At 41.3% G+C, this 15,967-nt stretch overlaps 4 protein-coding genes and 1 long non-coding RNA gene across 5 annotated transcripts; 4 read left to right on the forward strand and 1 right to left on the reverse strand.

Moving 5' to 3' along the window:
* Nucleotides 1–558: 558 nt before the first annotated feature.
* Nucleotides 559–2,223, forward strand: LOC124210088 (cytochrome c1-like). Its single transcript, XM_046608399.1, has 3 exons — nucleotides 559–915; nucleotides 1,085–1,159; nucleotides 1,336–2,223. Exons 1-3 carry the CDS (start codon nucleotides 904–906, stop codon nucleotides 1,984–1,986), a joined length of 738 nt encoding a protein of 245 aa, XP_046464355.1. The 5' UTR covers nucleotides 559–903; the 3' UTR covers nucleotides 1,987–2,223.
* On the reverse strand, nucleotides 2,051–3,556 carry LOC124210089. The gene is made up of 2 exons (XR_006881166.1): nucleotides 2,754–3,556; nucleotides 2,051–2,687 (listed from the first exon to the last, which is right to left on the reverse strand). It is a non-coding gene; the product is annotated as an uncharacterized LOC124210089 (long non-coding RNA).
* A 1,955-nt stretch (nucleotides 3,557–5,511) lies between these two features.
* LOC124208501 (fibrous sheath CABYR-binding protein-like) lies at nucleotides 5,512–8,004 on the forward strand. Its single transcript, XM_046606258.1, has 6 exons — nucleotides 5,512–5,653; nucleotides 5,827–5,901; nucleotides 5,965–7,311; nucleotides 7,392–7,463; nucleotides 7,551–7,610; nucleotides 7,679–8,004. The coding sequence occupies exons 1-6, from the start codon at nucleotides 5,639–5,641 to the stop codon at nucleotides 7,802–7,804; spliced, it is 1,695 nt and encodes a 564-aa protein (XP_046462214.1). The 5' UTR covers nucleotides 5,512–5,638; the 3' UTR covers nucleotides 7,805–8,004.
* Nucleotides 8,005–8,171: 167 nt separating this feature from the next.
* LOC124208502 (QRFP-like peptide receptor) lies at nucleotides 8,172–10,450 on the forward strand. Its single transcript, XM_046606259.1, has 8 exons — nucleotides 8,172–8,543; nucleotides 8,616–8,806; nucleotides 8,869–8,986; nucleotides 9,055–9,247; nucleotides 9,352–9,509; nucleotides 9,575–9,620; nucleotides 9,688–9,783; nucleotides 9,848–10,450. The coding sequence occupies exons 1-8, from the start codon at nucleotides 8,310–8,312 to the stop codon at nucleotides 10,294–10,296; spliced, it is 1,485 nt and encodes a 494-aa protein (XP_046462215.1). The 5' UTR covers nucleotides 8,172–8,309; the 3' UTR covers nucleotides 10,297–10,450.
* A 134-nt stretch (nucleotides 10,451–10,584) lies between these two features.
* LOC124210101 (3'-5' RNA helicase YTHDC2-like) lies at nucleotides 10,585–15,936 on the forward strand. The gene is made up of 13 exons (XM_046608414.1): nucleotides 10,585–10,910; nucleotides 10,974–11,070; nucleotides 11,141–11,322; nucleotides 11,381–11,710; nucleotides 11,778–12,244; nucleotides 12,313–13,059; nucleotides 13,200–13,475; nucleotides 13,562–13,682; nucleotides 13,739–13,899; nucleotides 13,956–14,303; nucleotides 14,396–14,581; nucleotides 14,664–14,933; nucleotides 15,005–15,936. The coding sequence occupies exons 1-13, from the start codon at nucleotides 10,781–10,783 to the stop codon at nucleotides 15,503–15,505; spliced, it is 3,816 nt and encodes a 1,271-aa protein (XP_046464370.1). The 5' UTR covers nucleotides 10,585–10,780; the 3' UTR covers nucleotides 15,506–15,936.
* Nucleotides 15,937–15,967: the final 31 nt, after the last annotated feature.

Consider the following 15,967-nt stretch of genomic DNA (forward strand, 5'->3'; position numbering starts at 1 on the left):
AAAGAGTTCAGGAAACTGGTCTCCACACCTGAGGGACACACCAGCAGCAGCAGCCGGTCTGGAGAAAGTAGTCGCAGTATAGCAGAGTTCGTTTCAGGGAAATGATCCCATTTGTATCGGGTAAAATCTGAAACAAGAAAAACCTTTGTAGATTATATCCACACACCTTGACACTGAAAATGTTAGTCCGGCTCGCTTTCACTTGCCCCCGCGCGGAAAAAAAAGTGGAGCATCCAGCAGCAACTTCTTTTTCCTCTGCGCTCTTAAGAAATAAATATTACCAAAATGTGAAAATAAAAAAAGTGAAAATGACCGTCTTCTCCGGTTCGAGTGTCCTTGGTGCTGGCTGAACACAGCTCTAAGCTGGCGATGGATGGGCTATCGTTTATCCCGTCAGGTATATATACTCAAGGACTTTTTAAGGGAAAATTAAACAAGATGCGCGCATTAACAGCGTTGCTAGCTCGCACATTTTTCTCCCGAAACTCGTCTTTTACTTATCCCTGCCCTTCTGTGCAGCCATCACTTTCACAAACGAGAAGAAAAACCCAGCAGTATTATATAGAGACAAAAGTCGTCGCAAGGTTCTCTCTCTCTCTTTTCCCTTTTAGATATAATCGTCGTCGTCATCTAACAGCACCAGTGTGTTGGATGGTTCCCTTTTTTCTCTCGTACGCCAAACAGCCATCTTGGGAAGCAGACCACAGACGGTTGCCGAGGTCCTGTTCAACGGAGTGCAGCAAAGGCGCGAGAAAAAGTGAGAGAGAGAGAGAGAAACGTCTACAACTATATAAAGACGGTTACTTTCCATCTACTCTTGACAGTCCAGCCAGATCTGACACACGCGTGGCTCTCGTAGATTGACTTACTGAAAAAAAACATTTTGCTTTAAATATTATAAACATGCGTTTTTCGGTGAGATTCAACTTAATGTTTTTAGTATAGTTTTTAAGTTAAATGAAAAACAGTGTTTGCTCAAGGTTTTTTCTGATAATCTATACTACTCTCCACCCCGCAGACTTGTGTGCCATTATATACGGAAAGGTGTTATTTTTCATTCTTTGTTGTTGTTCTATCCCTCCAGGTTTTGATTGTTGTTTTCCTCATCGGCGTGACGATGATGGAGGCCGCACCAACCCCGCAAAACAAGCGCGCTAAGGTAAATTGGAATTTTTGCACAGCCATTGGAACTATACTATTATAGACGTTTGCGAATAAATTCTAATTTTCTGTTGTTTCCGTTTCTTTTCCTTTTTCGGATGGGTGATGGGGGGGTGAATGATTCCCCTTGATTTGATCGGTCGTGCGTTGCTGTAAAACAATTCATTTTGGCAGTGGAAGCCCAAGGCGATTCGTGATAAAGAAGCAGCCGAAGCTAAAGCAGCTGAAGAGGCAGCTAAAGCAACACCGACAACACCGAAGGCAGTAGCAGCAGCAGCAGCAGAAGAAGAAGTTAAAACGGTGGAAACCAAAGTTCAAGTCGATCAAGTGATAGCAAAGGTCGAAGAGGACAAGGCACCGGCATCTGTTGCTGATGCTGTCGATGAGGCAACAACCAAAGTGTGTCACGCTCCCGAAAAGGAATCGACAAAAATCGCCGATGTCGCCGATGAAGAAGTTAAGGACGAAAAGGTTGCCGCTGTTGTCCAGGTAGCAGCAGAAGCTGTGATCGTTGCCAAAGAGCCAGCAGCCGCTGTTGTTGCGGATGTACTACCAGCCGTAATAGTTGTCGCGGATGAACCTGCTGCAGTTGTTGCAAAAGAGCCCGTCGCTGTTGTTGCCGATGAACCTGTCGCTGCTGTGGTTGCGGATGAATCTACTAAAGTTGTTGCGGATGAACCTGCAATTGTCATTGCAGAAAAGCCTGCAGTTATAGCTGTCGTTGCAGAAGAACCTGCGGTTGTTGTCGTCAAGGATGAACCGGCCGTTGTTGTTGCGGAAGAACCTGTTGTTGTCAAGGCAGAAGAACCCGCTGCCGTCCTATAAAATTCACCCTCCGAAATGGCTGCGAATAATTAGCCAACAGTTTATATTTTTTTGAAATCGTCTTTTAGTTCAATCTCCTAATAAGATAAACAAGTACGTACGTATAATCTGATACATTTTTTAGACGTACCAACTATATAAAAATCCAACAAAAAATATTTTCCATTTGTCATTTCTTTTTTGCTGTGTATCGCTCTATACTATTGTTTCTTATTTTTATACACATCGTCAATTGTTCTGACCATCAAAAGTTTCTTTTATTATATTTCACCCGCGTCCTATAAAAGAAAAAAAAAAAGTTGAGAGAGAATTTCTTCCAGCACCAAATTATACACGGTTCAAATATTAATCAAATCCGTTAAGTCTTTGTCTGGCTTATTTTGTTTTTACATCAAATATTATCAGCGTCTCAAAATCGTGTGTTGTATTATTATAATTTGAGAATGCAATTTTCTTCGGGGCAATTTTTTTCTTTCCAGAAGAAGAGGCGTACATTATAATACATTTTGCTTTCGACTTCAATAAAAAGGTGAGTGCACTCCAACGTCCTTGCTTATCTCTCGTCCGTCTCATCCATGACTTGGGCGGTTGTCTGAATAACGGGGCCTTATTTTTTCGTGATTTTCATATACTTTTTTGTTTTATTATTTCTTTCGCATATATTATAAGTAAGGTCCTCTGTTATGCATGACTAGATCGATCTAGATAAAAAAGAAAAAGAGACTTTATAGATGCACAATGAGAGCGTTATTGACACACATTCATACGTGAATTATATCTTTGAGAAAGATTTTAAGGGCGAACTGCGGGATATTTCGCAGATTGATGGAGGTCGGCGATTCATTTTTATACGTGAAAGAATTGCAGACAAGCGCACCAATAGTTCCGGCGTTGTTATAATGATGATTTCCCACTCGTTTCTTTTATGTCTTATTGTGTTTGAATTTCCCCGCCACCGCTCTCTGTCGACGAATGAGTAAATAATAGTTACCTTCAATTCAAGGACGCGCTAGTTGGCCATTTGGTCATTTCCTGCGTGTCTGATGATCAAATCCTGTTTGGCTTTGTCCTACACCAACAACAGCGAAATGGGAAAAACAAGTTACAAATTATAACGCAATAGTCCTAACAACGTACGTACGTCAGTATATAATACAACCAACGTCACCGTGAAATTACTCACGGGGGGGGGAAAAGAAGTCCGAGCTCAAATGATTTGGTTCAACTGCTGACATTACCAGCCCCAAAATAGGAAATTTAAAAAAAAACCAGAAAATGCGACCTTGATCCTTTGTGTATAGCCTCTAGTCTTATTTTCTTTCTCTCGTGCTGTGTAGCTCATCTTGCTGACGAATGATTAAGGGAAAAATAACCGGCATATAGATCTCAAACGTATGCAAATGAGGAGAGTAGACGAAAAAGAGTAAACCGGTCGTGAACTCTGCATCAATGTAGTAGATTCCTGTTTCTTTTTTTTCCTATAGACGCGCATCTTTTTAACAGGAGGGAAACTTCTTTCCAGATAAAATTGTTTAACAAAAAAGCTCCTCAGGGTCAATCAACTGTACTTTTTTTTTCCTCGTCAGCTTTTATTATTTTCTTCAATCATTTTTGTTTTTTCTTTCCCCTTTTTCTCTTTTGTTTAGTTTGCTGAGATTTAACCAAAAAACAGAATAGTATATACCGTGCGAATGAAATAACCCTTTCACAACCGGAGGTATTTGTCGTCCCTCGTGTTATTATACTATTTAGACTCTGTAGTCTGTATTAATACATACATGTGATTATATTTCTTCGGGACTTAATTTTTTTGCGGTTTTTTCTCTTTGGGGTTTCTCATCGTTCGTATAGTATTATATCGTGTCACCTTGAGAGACGCATCCATCGGAATGCAACACCAAATGTTTTTTTGACGTAGATAGGGTAGACCTCCGATCGTCTTCTTTTGAGGTGAGGAAGTGCTGTACTAAAGACTATCGCTGGTGGTCGGTGCGTCTATTTTATTCTTTTTCTTCCTTTTGAACGAATGAAGGACGCGCTATATGCAAGTAGCATACTAGTTCTTCACGGGTGAACGACTCGTGTAATAATGGCGGTTGATTTTCGGTGGTCGTCCGCCGTGCTCTTCTTTTTACTTCGACTTGTTTTTAATGACATTCTCGGTATTAGAATTTGAGGGGAGCTCTATTTGATTTATTTTGAATGGTACTACTGGCCAACTATTTCTCTAAAAGAGTTGTATAGAATAATAGAAATGCCAAAGGAATTCGTGAGGAAGTTGTTGCAGAAATCATTTTTAAGTGCTGCTGTTCGGAAAAATATCTAAGAAGGAAGCCAAGTGCTGGCGCAATTGTGAATGAAGCTGACCCTCATTATTTCTATGGCTTCTCTCCTCTTTTTTTTTCTAGCCAGCACAAGTTTGAACTCGACGATTGCGCCATTCCGTGGCCGGGAATTATTTAAAAAAATATACACACCGTGCTGGAGACATGCGGCGCCACTCCCCGAGACACCGCACTCATCGTAAATTATGGGTGCAAACCTTCTCCGTGTTTCATCCTTATTTTCAGTTGCTGCTCTTTGGCTTTTGGTTTGTGGTGCCAGGTAGTACAGGTGAGATTACACCGTGAAAAAACAAAAAAAAATGCCAGTAGTATATAGTAGTAGATGCGCGTGATTTTCTGTGTTGAAGACGAATAACAAAAGCAATCAAGCGAAATAGAAATAAAATAACATAACCCAAAGGGGGCCTGGCCGTCACCGCCCGCCGGCACGTCGTCGCCGCCGCCGCTTGATTCGTCGGCCATCGCCGGCAGTAATTGACCGTGTGCTACGTGTACTTACCGGATGACCGGACGCGCAGCCTTGTCCGTGCGGCCGCCAACATCCTTGGATGGTTGTTACACTTGTAGACAGGTTATTTACTTCACGGTGTGACACGCCAGCCCAGGAATGTTATAGACCGCTCCCGGTGCTGGGTGCTGTGTGTGTATAGTTATGTCGTATAAAGGAAAAAAAAAGGGTTCGATTTATCAATCCCGGTTGTTGCAACACACACATCCCGTGGTCTGATTAACTCGCTATATAGCCAAGAAATAATATCGTTCACGGTGTGCTAATTCTTTTATTTCTTTTATTTTTTATCCATTGGAATTTTTCTTTTCTCGTGACTTTGGATCGTTTTATGACGCCAGCCCCGAGTCTTGTGTGAGCTGGGGCGCTTGTTCCTGCTTTTATTATTAGTTCTTTTCTTTTACGTCTTCCTCTCTTTTTTCTCCGTTCGTCTTTGAACTTTTGCAAAAAAAAGAAGTATACAAAAAGACAAACAAAGAAGAAGAAGAAGAAGAAGAAGTTGAGGGCCTCTTGGTAGTATAGACACATTCCAAATGCGGAGCAGCCAGCCCCAGACTAGAACCCGCCCCTCTTATCTTCTATATCCCTCCTTTTCTTCTTCTTCTTCATTTTCTTTCTTATATATTTCTAGTTCTTTTTTTTTCTTCTTCTTGTATATATTTCTACATTTTGCTTTAGGGCCGTCTCCGCCTATATAAGAAGGGCCCCCGGAAGAAAAAACTTCAGATCACATCTTAACTCGCTTTCGTTGAGTTTCATCCGCGCCGGAAACTTGTCACCAGCTATTTTAATCGCAAACATGGCCGTTCAACAGGTACGACATTTCATTATTCTTTTTATTCCAGTATACTTATTCCAGTAGTATATTCAAGCAATTTTGGTATTTGATTACCAAACGGATTTACTACATCAAGTGATTTGATAGCCTAATGAGCTTTTTTAGAGATTTTTCTAAAAATGTTTCATTTTAATTTCTTGGTTTTATAGTTGATTTGGATTGTGCTGATTGGTGCCGTTCTCATTGTCGGTTTTCCGGTCAAGTCTCCGGACACTGCTAATGAGGTACTAATTAACTGCGTCATCGCATAACAAGATTGGGTATAAAAATGTGTTCATTAATTCTAGGATGATCGATTAAATTATGAGAAATACGTTCGGCAATTGGAAAAGAAACACAAATTCGCCTACAACGATATCGATCAGCCGTGGCAGCCGATTTCCGACGACGAATCAGCAGAGGACGACAGCCATGAAATCGTTTTGAAAGTTGAAGAATCCGTCTCTGTTCAACCGCTAGTGAAAGATGAGGTCAAACAAACATCACAAAGCCCCGTCCTAGTAGCTGATCCGGCCCCAGTCGCTCCAGTAATTAAGGCGGAAGAGACTCCTGCCGCTCAAGTAACTAAAGCGGAAGAAGTTCCGGCCATTACTGCTACTAAAGCGGAGGAAACTCCTGTCGCCACTGTAACAAAAGCGGAAGAAGCTCCAGCCGTTGATGTTACTAAAGCTGAAGAAACTCCGGCCGTTACTGCAATTAAAGCGGAAGAAACTCCAGCCACCACTGTAACTGCAGTGGAAGAAATTCCATCGGAATCTGTAACTAAAACGGAAGAAGCTCCGTCCGTTACTGTATCTAAATCAGAGGAAACTCTTGTCATTACTGTAACAAAAGCGGAAGAATCTCCGGCTGTTGTTGTAACAAAAGCGGAAGAAACTCTTTTAGTCGCTCCAGTAGCTGAAGCGGAAAAAGAGCCCCAGGTGGCGGATGCGATTTCAGAGACCGTCGCAACTGTGGCCGAGGACGAAGTCGCAGCCACGACGACACACGAAAAACTGTTGGCGGACCTCGAAGACGACAATGTTCCAGCCACTACAACCCAAGAGAAACTGTTGGCAGCAGCAGCCGATGAAGTTGAAGGTTCAGGTCAAAGTGATCCAGCCGCCGACGTGGAGAGCGTGACAATCGGCCAAGCCAACAACGAGCCGATTGAGGACAGCACCACTTTCTCTGTATTGAAAATCGATTCAGACGACGAAGAATCTGCAACCAAGGTCGCCCAAATTGATGTCACTGAAGGATCGGCTGATGCTGCTGCTGTTCAACTTTTAAGTGATTCTGTCACTATTAACGCCGACGAAGGATCCGGCCAGAGCGATTCTGCCGATATCGGATCTGGTCAGTTCTTGAGCCACATCATTGCCAATGATGAAGGTTCCGGAGCGGCCGACATTTCCGAAGGATCGGGATTGGGTGTGGAATTGATCAAAGAAATTGACCACACTATCCAACCTGAGATTTCTAATGACGCCGAGTCGTCAACTGGAACACATTTGTCTGATTTGCACTTGAGCGACGACCTTGCCAATGATTCGTCATCATCGACCACGGAACCACCGACCACAGCCGGATGGAAGGATGGAGAGGATGAAAATAAGGAAGTCAAGTCTACCGACACCCCAACTGCCGATGAGGTATGATTTTAGACTTTAGTTAACCATATTGTTATATTCGCTCAGATTTTTCATACCGGGAATTATTGCGTATATACTAGGTCGCAGCAGCGACAGAGATTCAACCAAGCTCGACGGTGAGAAGCGTTCAGGCGGAGGATTCTACCGAAGTGGTAAGTTAGCTAGTCGAGAACCTTGGGAATTTTTATTCGTGGGAAAACCAAAAGACAAATAATTGATTCAAACTTGAAAACATTCAGGTGGTGGCCGATTCGACCGACGCAGTCAATGTTGTTCGACAGGAATCAGCTTCTGATTCGGTAATAATAAAGCGATAAAAATGCGTGGGTTTAGAATTGTTTATTAACAATCGATTTTATTCATTCAGACGGATCGTCCGGAGGAGAACGCAACATTTCTTAGCGTTCCGGTGAACGACCAAGTCGCCGATGAGGCTAATAACAATGCGACCGAAAAGAACGATGATAGTCATAGCACCCCGTCTGATGTTTAAGTTTTCAGTGATTTCCTTTTTCCCAATCAAATTAATTGTATTATGTGTTTTGTTTTTTTATTTGTCTACTGTGCGACCGAATAATATTTTCTATTTTGGTCCCATAATTATTTCACGGAACACTCGCGTAAGTTCCATTCGCTTCACATGTGCCGATCAATCTCAATACATTTCAAATAAAAAAAAATTTCACCAAGAAATCTATCCGAATCGATATAATATAATATAGTCCTAACCACTGATAATAATCCATCAGTCGGTATACTACATTTATTAATCAGGCTGTTCATACATTGTTATCGGCTCTATAATATCCCGCATGGTTTCTTTTTGTAGACGTTTCGTTCAACGGTAAAACAACAGACACCATACGGGCCGGTTCGTGATGCGCACGACTAATATACTCCGGATAAAACTTGTATTATAGACGTCAAATCGGACGATTTGGGTTTCAGTCGCACTTCCGGATTCTCACTATCCGAGTGTCCCTGGGGGAAAAAAAGAAATGATTGTTTTTAGTGGACCAACCGTACCGAGCCGAACGGCGTTACAATGGTCACGCTTGGGAAATCCTTTGCAAGAATCATTATGGATCGTCGATCAACCGCAGAGAGCCGTCAAACCTTTCGATTTAGCCAAGCAAAAACAAGTGAATCTGTCCGACTTGGCCAATGTCACCATTGACATTCTATGTCGACTTCAGATACTTTACAGCAACAACAACACCGGTGACGAATGGGTAAATTTAGTGTTTTATTTTGACGCTTTCGAATTTTCGTTATTCATTTTATTGTTGATTGCATTCATAAAGGTTTGGGAGTTGTCTGACGTCAACATTAGCGATATCGTTGACGCCCTCGGATTGGATGGATATGTAGCGCTAAGTGACGTCATCGTACTGCCCCTATGGTTTAAAATCTTGATGACACTGCTCTTTGTCGGTTGCCTAATTTGGGCTTGCATCAGTAACGTGCGCATGCTCGTCGCCATTGGCATTCGCAGGTAATTCCCAGTGTTATTACATCAGACATTCCTGGGTTTTCATCATCGTTAACCTTTTATAGATCGTCTTGGTCCAAAACAAATGTGCTGATCGGAGCTTTAGCCCTAAGCGACTTGTTGACTGTCAGTTGTGCCACTCCGACCGAAATCTCGTTCGTGATTAATGACCTGAATGTTTGGGTAAATCCCATTGCAAGTCGCTTGGAAATTTTTTGTTTCATTCACAAAACATTTTATTTCATCATCAGAATTTCGGACAACTGGGTTGTGTCAGTTTCCCATTTCTACAGAGTGCTGCCATTCTTAGCAATGCGCTCATTTTGTGTTTGATTGCACACGATCGCTATGTCTGTGTGGTCAAGATGCATCCAAATGCCATCAATCAAAAACCAGGATGGTCAATCGTAGGGTCTATAATAGCTGTTTGGATCGTTTCTATCGGTATTCAAATTTTTTTAAAAAAAGAAACGACATGTATAATTTTTGTTTCTTTTCTTTTATTGATAATGTATGGGTTGATTATACGGTGGAAATATTCCTATAAGGTATCGCTCTGCCCTCATTTTGGATTTGGCGCGTCTACTATTTCATTTTGGTTGACGACATTCCTGACCCAGAAATTGGAATGGACTTTTGCAGTGTTTTCCCAACATGCAACGACAACTCCAAATTAGGTCCTAAAGTCTATCCGGCCTATCATATTGTGAGTTACTTTAATTTTATAGTATCCCTTTATTTTTAATATTTAATTTGTGTATTTTCATTCAGATGTTATGTGGGGCCATTTTCGTACCATTATTCCTCCTCTTCGTGGGTGTGTCACATTTTTCTAATATTGATTACTTCATTCCAAATTAAATTATGACATAATTTCTGTTTAGTACTCTACGGCCGAATTGGTCATTTCCTCTGGGTACGTTCACCGATTGGAACAGGTGATTCCTCCAACCTCCAACTGGCAAGGAAGAAACGCATAGGTAACCCCACGAGAAAATTACATTTAAGCTACACCCCTTGATTTAAATTTGATTTATTCAAAAGCTTGGGCCCTATTCTGGCTTGTGTTTTGGTTCTTCTTTTGCCGAATGCCCAACTGGATTTTCGTGGTGGTCACAATGTTTGTAGATGAAGAACAAACCAGCGGCTTGCAAATGCTAAAAAGTACTTTGGTGTTTCTTTCGGTATTAAACACCCTCATCAATCCATGGCTCTACTCTCAGCTCAACGAACCACTGAAGAAAAATTTGAAAAGTTGCAATGAAAAGCTCTGTGAGCAAATCTCCAGTTTGTATTGTTGTGGCACTGACAGTAAAATTGGTCTTCAAGACGAACAAGAACAACAAAATCAAGTGGAACCGGAAGAACCGAGAGTCGTTCAACAACAACCAAACGAAGTAGCCATTTTTACACTTGCCAACAAACAAGTTCACGCCGATGTGGTGACCCTGTCAAGTTCCAAGAACAAAACACGCCAAACTTATTTGGAATGACTTCATTGGAGATATTTTTCAATTAAATACTTTTTTTTTTCAAAATTATAAGCTTATTTATACGTATCAATATTTAAAAAGCCGGATTTCTTTTGTTTTAAATGTGTAATCTATTTAATTGCAATCAAAATTAATATAAATATAATCCCAAGGTCAAAAGATTGAAAGAACTTTCTGGCATCAGCTGTTCCTCGGGCGTTGTGAAATTTGGGGGGTGAGCCCCCTCAGCTCGTGGCTGTAACCATGGAAACAATTTCTTTTCTTCTTTTTTTTTCGTCACGTGGGCTTCCTGTGGCAGCACGTGTGGGCTACTGATCATTCGCATGCGAATGAGCACGCGACCTAGGTCAGTTTTCGACAGCTTATTTGCGATTTATGGTCTCGTTATTTTAATGTGTAATATCAATTAAAACAATCTTATCAAGAGAGAAAAAAGGAGAGGGAATTTGTTTTGGAAATAAAGTTTTAAATAAAAGCAAGCAAAATGGATAAGTATAATCCTTCACTTGCTGCTGCGAAACTAGATGTTGTAAATGAACGTATCGATCAGCATATGTGTCAGCTCTTTCATACTGAAGTTCTGAAAAAGTTTAGCCATGATAGTCAAACAGAAGGTGAGATTAATTGTTTTGTAGTATTGAGCAGTTCACTGATGAATATTTTTTCTCGACCATTAGAAATTCTACTTCCCTCTGTGCTCAACAATCTCAAGGAGCAAAAATCTTTTGTATTCCGTTTGTCTGATGGAATGGGCATGAATATAAGATCTTCTAAGTAAGTTTGCATTCATTATCTGTCGATAAGCTTATTGCAATGATAACATCCTGCTCTTGAATCTTTGAAGGAATTCAAATATTGTGTTGACGAAGAAGCCAGATCCTATCAGAAGCAATTTCAACTTTCTTCAACTTGCTCAAGCTTCAACATTACTACTTGCTGAAGATTTGAAGAATGTCTTACTTGACAATGATCCTCCTCAATCAGTCCGATTTAATGATAAATCTAACCGAGGGAAATTCAGTGACAGTAAGTCTGTAAACCAGTGTTGAATGATTATTGAACTACATATTTATTTTACTTCTAGATGTGTCCCCATTGAGTATGAACCGAATTGCAGGACGTTTGAACTTATCCGACAAACCACCATGTATCCCACTGTTTGGTGAAAGCGCCGCCTTTGTGCATCATCGCCGAAATTTGCCCATTTTTAAATATCGCCAAGAGATCCTCAACCAGTTAGAATGTCAGCAAGTCGTAATTATCGCTGGCAATGTGGGCTGTGGTAAAACAACTCAAGTTCCGCAGTACATATTGGAAAATGCATATGAAAAAAAAGGAGCCTGCCGGATTATCAGCATCCAGCCACGCCGATTATCTGTTCATGCTGCTCTTGATCGCGTCATTGCAGAACGAGGCAAGTCTTGATTGCAGTTTAGATTATCATGAAAGAATTGTTTTCTTTACACTTCCATTAACAACAGGTGTGACTGGGGACAGATTAGTAGGACATCAAACTCGACTTGAATCCAAAGGCACAGTCAATTGTCCGCTAATATTTTGCACGACTGGAGTTTTCCTTCGATCCCTTATAGAAAATGATCGTTGTCTTAAAGGGATAACTCATGTCATCATCGATCAGGTGCACGAACGTGACAGATTCACGGATCTTCTATTGGGTGTATTTCGCCTGCGGCTGTCTCAATACCCGGATTTGCGGCTTATCCTTCTATCCGCCGACATGGCGCCTCATGCCCTAGGCAACTATTTTCATCAGGAAAAGATCATTAGAGTTCCAGTGTCGTCCAACCCCGTATCACAGCTGTTTTTGGAGGACATTCTCACCTGCACAAAATTCTTGTCAAAGCAAAAACTTTTGACTGGGGCTGGAGGAGTCAAGGGAGAGTTAACCCTGGGCCCGGCAACTGTATTTGATGAACTCATCACCGAGGTTAGTTATTATTTAAATATCCTTTCTACCTTCCTGATTATAACTGTATTTTGTTTATTTTCCACTAGGCTTGGTACAATGGTTCCGACTTAATCTTCTTACACATTATGAAACTGGTGCGTGACGGTGCTATGCCCATTGACTACCAGCACTCTCAGACCGGTATCACCGTCTTAATGGCCTCCGCAAATCATGGCAAACTGGACATAGTCAAGATGGCCATTTCTTTGGGGGCTGATCCTACTCTTCAAGTCAAAGGCATGACATCATACGATTTGGCAAACGAATTTGCTCGCCCCGAAGTGGCCGACTTGCTTTTATCTTACAGCCAAGTGTTCTACAATGAAGTTGGCAACAATGTCGTCATTCAGGAGCCTTTAACAGTGAACTACAATTCACCAGATGATGTTCTGAAGAGTTTCTATGCAAAGTATAGTCAAGATCACGCCAACTTGGATCTGATCATCGAAGTCCTTAATTATGTTCAGGGCTATTCTCAACCTGGAACTATCCTTGTTTTACTGCCAGCTTATAGCGAGGTCGTTGAACTCAGAGACATGATTATCGCCAGCACTTCATCACTCAAAAACAAGTTGGAGGTGCATACCTTACATGGACACTTGTTCCCGAATGACTTTAAGAAGATTTTCTGCCCCGCTCCGGCCGACAAGCGTAAGGTCATCCTGTCTACTAACATTGCAGAGACCAGCATCAGCTTTGACGACGTTATTTGCGTTATCGATTCGGGACTTTTTCGCGACAGAGAGAACGACGTAGTTTTCACAAACCCGAAAAAGACCCAATGGATTTCCAAGGTAAATTTTTTGAACACTAACTTCGGTCTGTTTCCCGACCTAGTTTGTTACTTACCAACAGATGGCGTCGTTATAATAAAATCTGAAATTCCATTGATTTTGGAGAACAAAATTTTTAATTCATTTTTATCACTGTTTAGGCTTCAGCGGCACAGCGTGTTATGCACGTTCGTAATGGTGGTATCGTCTTTCATCTGTACCCGCGTTCGACCTTGGATGGCTTGCAAGAATATCCTGTGCCCGAAATCACGCGTGATTCCTTGATTGACGTGTGCCTTTTTGCTCGCTTGATCATCCCAGAAGACATGCGATTACCGCAGTTCTTTTGCAGCTTGCCTGATGGTCCACCGACCACAGCTGTCCACCAGGCTATAGAAATCCTTGAATCTATTGATGCTTTCGACAGTCAAAGCAAGGTTATTGAGACTGAATTAAATCACCTTATTCTTAATTAAATTTATTTATTAACTTATCTAAAATTGGGTTGCTTGTTTTCTTTCAGGTTACCGATGTCGGTTTGCGCCTCATTGACTTGTCAGTAGAGCCCAGATTGGGTAAAATATTGCTTGTGAGTGTTGGACTCAGGTGTCTTGATCCAGTTCTGACAATTATCTGTTGCTTGGGTAATTTATTGATAAATGTTATTATAAAACATTAAATAATGCAATTTTTTAAATAGCACGAGATGACCCTTTCATAACACCTGTGTCTCCTGACGAACGCAAAGTTGCGATTATGCGAAGGTATGATCTAGCCCCAGATTATCTCAGCGACCATCTGGCTCTTTTGAGAGCTTATCACCTGTGGGAAAAGGGTAATGACGAAGGTCGAAAGCGCCAGGTAAAAATATAGAAAGTTATGATGGATTTCAATTTGGCTAATTTGTGGGTTGACAGGTTTGCCAAGAAAATTATCTTTCGGTGGCCAACATCGAGCTTGTTTTCTTGCTTCGAGTGTTGTTAGTCGGTGAACTGCGTGCCAGTGGGTACGTTCGCAGCCGCGGGAGCGCAGATATTCGCAATCTCAATATTCACTCTGAAAGTTGGACAGCTATTAAAGCCGCGCTAACTGCGGGTCTGTATCCCAACCTTGCGCGTTACTCACCAACAGATGGCGGCATTATAACCCAGAACGAAACGCGATCTCAATTTCATTTTACTTCCACTCTTCTGGTTCAAGAAGGACGAAATAATGGTTTGGGATTTGTCGCTGCTTCTTCAGCTGACACTTCTTCTATCCATCCGGTTAGTGTTTCAATTAGATCATTTAAAGCTGGCACACCTTATCTACTTTTTCTTTCTTTGTATGTGATGATGGACATGTTTGATAAATTCAGTTGCTCCAGAAACATTCATCAAAAACATCCCATACTGTCCTGACTAGCCCTTGGGTCATATTCGAAGATCAGCAAAGAGCAGGACAATTTACTGTGCTTCGTTGCTGTAGTGTTGTTACACCCATCACTGCCCTCCTTTTTGCTGGCCATCTGGGATCTGAAATTCAAATCGTCCAACTCAATCAGGTTTTTATTTCCCTTTTCGTTTTTTTTTTAATTTCTTCATATTTTTGCTAGCTTTCTCATTTATTTGTCCTTACATTTTTAGAATGAGCATCAAGAGATACTTAATCATTTGGAAGAAAGTGACGAAGATTCCGATGATATTGATGATGATGAAATGCGAAAGTTATGCCAAGAACTGCATTTGCAACATATTAGCGAGGATATCCTTGGCCTCAATAGGGTCGCCAAGAGCAACAAAAGACTGTCGAGACCACGGAAACATTTTGTTATCTTAAAAATCGACGAATTCATTGGTTTCGTAGTTGATTCCTATGTTGCCCAGCTCATCATGAACACTCGGAAAAAGTTTCAGGTAATTTTTCTTCTTTTATGTTGATTTTTTTTAAACACCATAAAGAAAACTCTTTTGATTTATTTTTCAAGACAATTTTGGCCAAATGTATTCGAGAGCCAGGAAGGAATTGCAGCGTCGGGGAAGAAGGCGTCATGCGTACCGTGCTCAGTTTGCTCTCATCGGAAGAAATGGGTATGCAGGTACCTCAGCCATCGGGAGTTGGCAGGCGACCAACAAACGTTTCGGCCGATTCCATGTTGGTTACTCCAGAGCTCAAACCAGAAGAGTTATATCCCATCAGGCGATACATGACGTACACCCCTCCACCCAAAGGCTATTCATATGAAAGTCATGAGTATAACAACAGCTTTGTTACCTCTGGAATTGGCTCGACTGCCTCCAAGAACCGAATCAAACCAAACAGGCTGAACAAGACTACCGATTATCGAGAAGTATTCCCGAACCCAACACCTGTACCCTCTATGAATTTAAGCTTCCAAGGAACGCCCAGCGTGATGCCCAACGTCACTCCTGTCCGCGGCCGACCCCTCTGCAAGTCTTATAGTTACAATTACTCTGAAGGAAATTGATGGATTAATTTTTTTTTACTTCTGGGGTTTTCCACTTGGGGAAAGAACTCTTTCACCATGTTTTGATTCCTTTTTTAATTTATTTTTTTACTTGCCGGTTTTATTTTGTTTGGCGTTAAAATTAGTTTTACCAGTTTACCGAATCTGTGCTACTCTGGTTCCAGTTTTATCCACTTTATAATTCCTTGCTTTTAAAATGCCCAATGTTTCCTTCTCCAAACTTCCAAAATGGTACTGTAGCAAACAGTATGTTTATTTTGGAAGGTGTGATTCTGTTCGCCAGTTGTTCTTGTCGCTCCAATAACGAAAGGGTGCCCTAATTCGCTGTTCACTTGTCGTAGCATGCTCGTGTACCCAATATCCCTTCGCACCTTGTGTTGCCGTCTGTTGGACAGACGGGCTTTTTTCAATAATCAAGATGTAAAATGTTACATTTTTTTTCGAGTAATTTTTTAAAAATTA

Source organism: Daphnia pulex, chromosome 12, assembly GCF_021134715.1.
Source record: "Daphnia pulex isolate KAP4 chromosome 12, ASM2113471v1".
Taxonomy (NCBI): Eukaryota; Metazoa; Arthropoda; class Branchiopoda; order Diplostraca; family Daphniidae; genus Daphnia; species Daphnia pulex.

What these genes read in the sequence shown, in the direction of transcription:
- LOC124208502 (XM_046606259.1), top strand. Translation starts at nt 8,310, where the DNA reads ATGATTGTTTTTAGTGGACCAACCGTACCGAGCCGAACGGCGTTACAA. An exon ending in TTAATGACCTGAATGTTTGG is followed by an intron (nt 8,987 to 9,054) that starts GTAAATCCCATT and finishes TTTCATCATCAG; the next exon opens with AATTTCGGACAACTGGGTTG. An exon ending in ATTATTCCTCCTCTTCGTGG is followed by an intron (nt 9,621 to 9,687) that starts GTGTGTCACATT and finishes ATTTCTGTTTAG; the next exon opens with TACTCTACGGCCGAATTGGT.
- LOC124208501 (XM_046606258.1), top strand. An exon ending in CTCCGGACACTGCTAATGAG is followed by an intron (nt 5,902 to 5,964) that starts GTACTAATTAAC and finishes CATTAATTCTAG; the next exon opens with GATGATCGATTAAATTATGA. An exon ending in AGGAATCAGCTTCTGATTCG is followed by an intron (nt 7,611 to 7,678) that starts GTAATAATAAAG and finishes TTATTCATTCAG; the next exon opens with ACGGATCGTCCGGAGGAGAA.
- LOC124210088 (XM_046608399.1), top strand. An exon ending in CGCAAAACAAGCGCGCTAAG is followed by an intron (nt 1,160 to 1,335) that starts GTAAATTGGAAT and finishes TCATTTTGGCAG; the next exon opens with TGGAAGCCCAAGGCGATTCG.
- LOC124210101 (XM_046608414.1), top strand. Translation starts at nt 10,781, where the DNA reads ATGGATAAGTATAATCCTTCACTTGCTGCTGCGAAACTAGATGTTGTA. An exon ending in GACAATTATCTGTTGCTTGG is followed by an intron (nt 13,683 to 13,738) that starts GTAATTTATTGA and finishes TTTTTTAAATAG; the next exon opens with CACGAGATGACCCTTTCATA. An exon ending in ACGAAGGTCGAAAGCGCCAG is followed by an intron (nt 13,900 to 13,955) that starts GTAAAAATATAG and finishes GTGGGTTGACAG; the next exon opens with GTTTGCCAAGAAAATTATCT.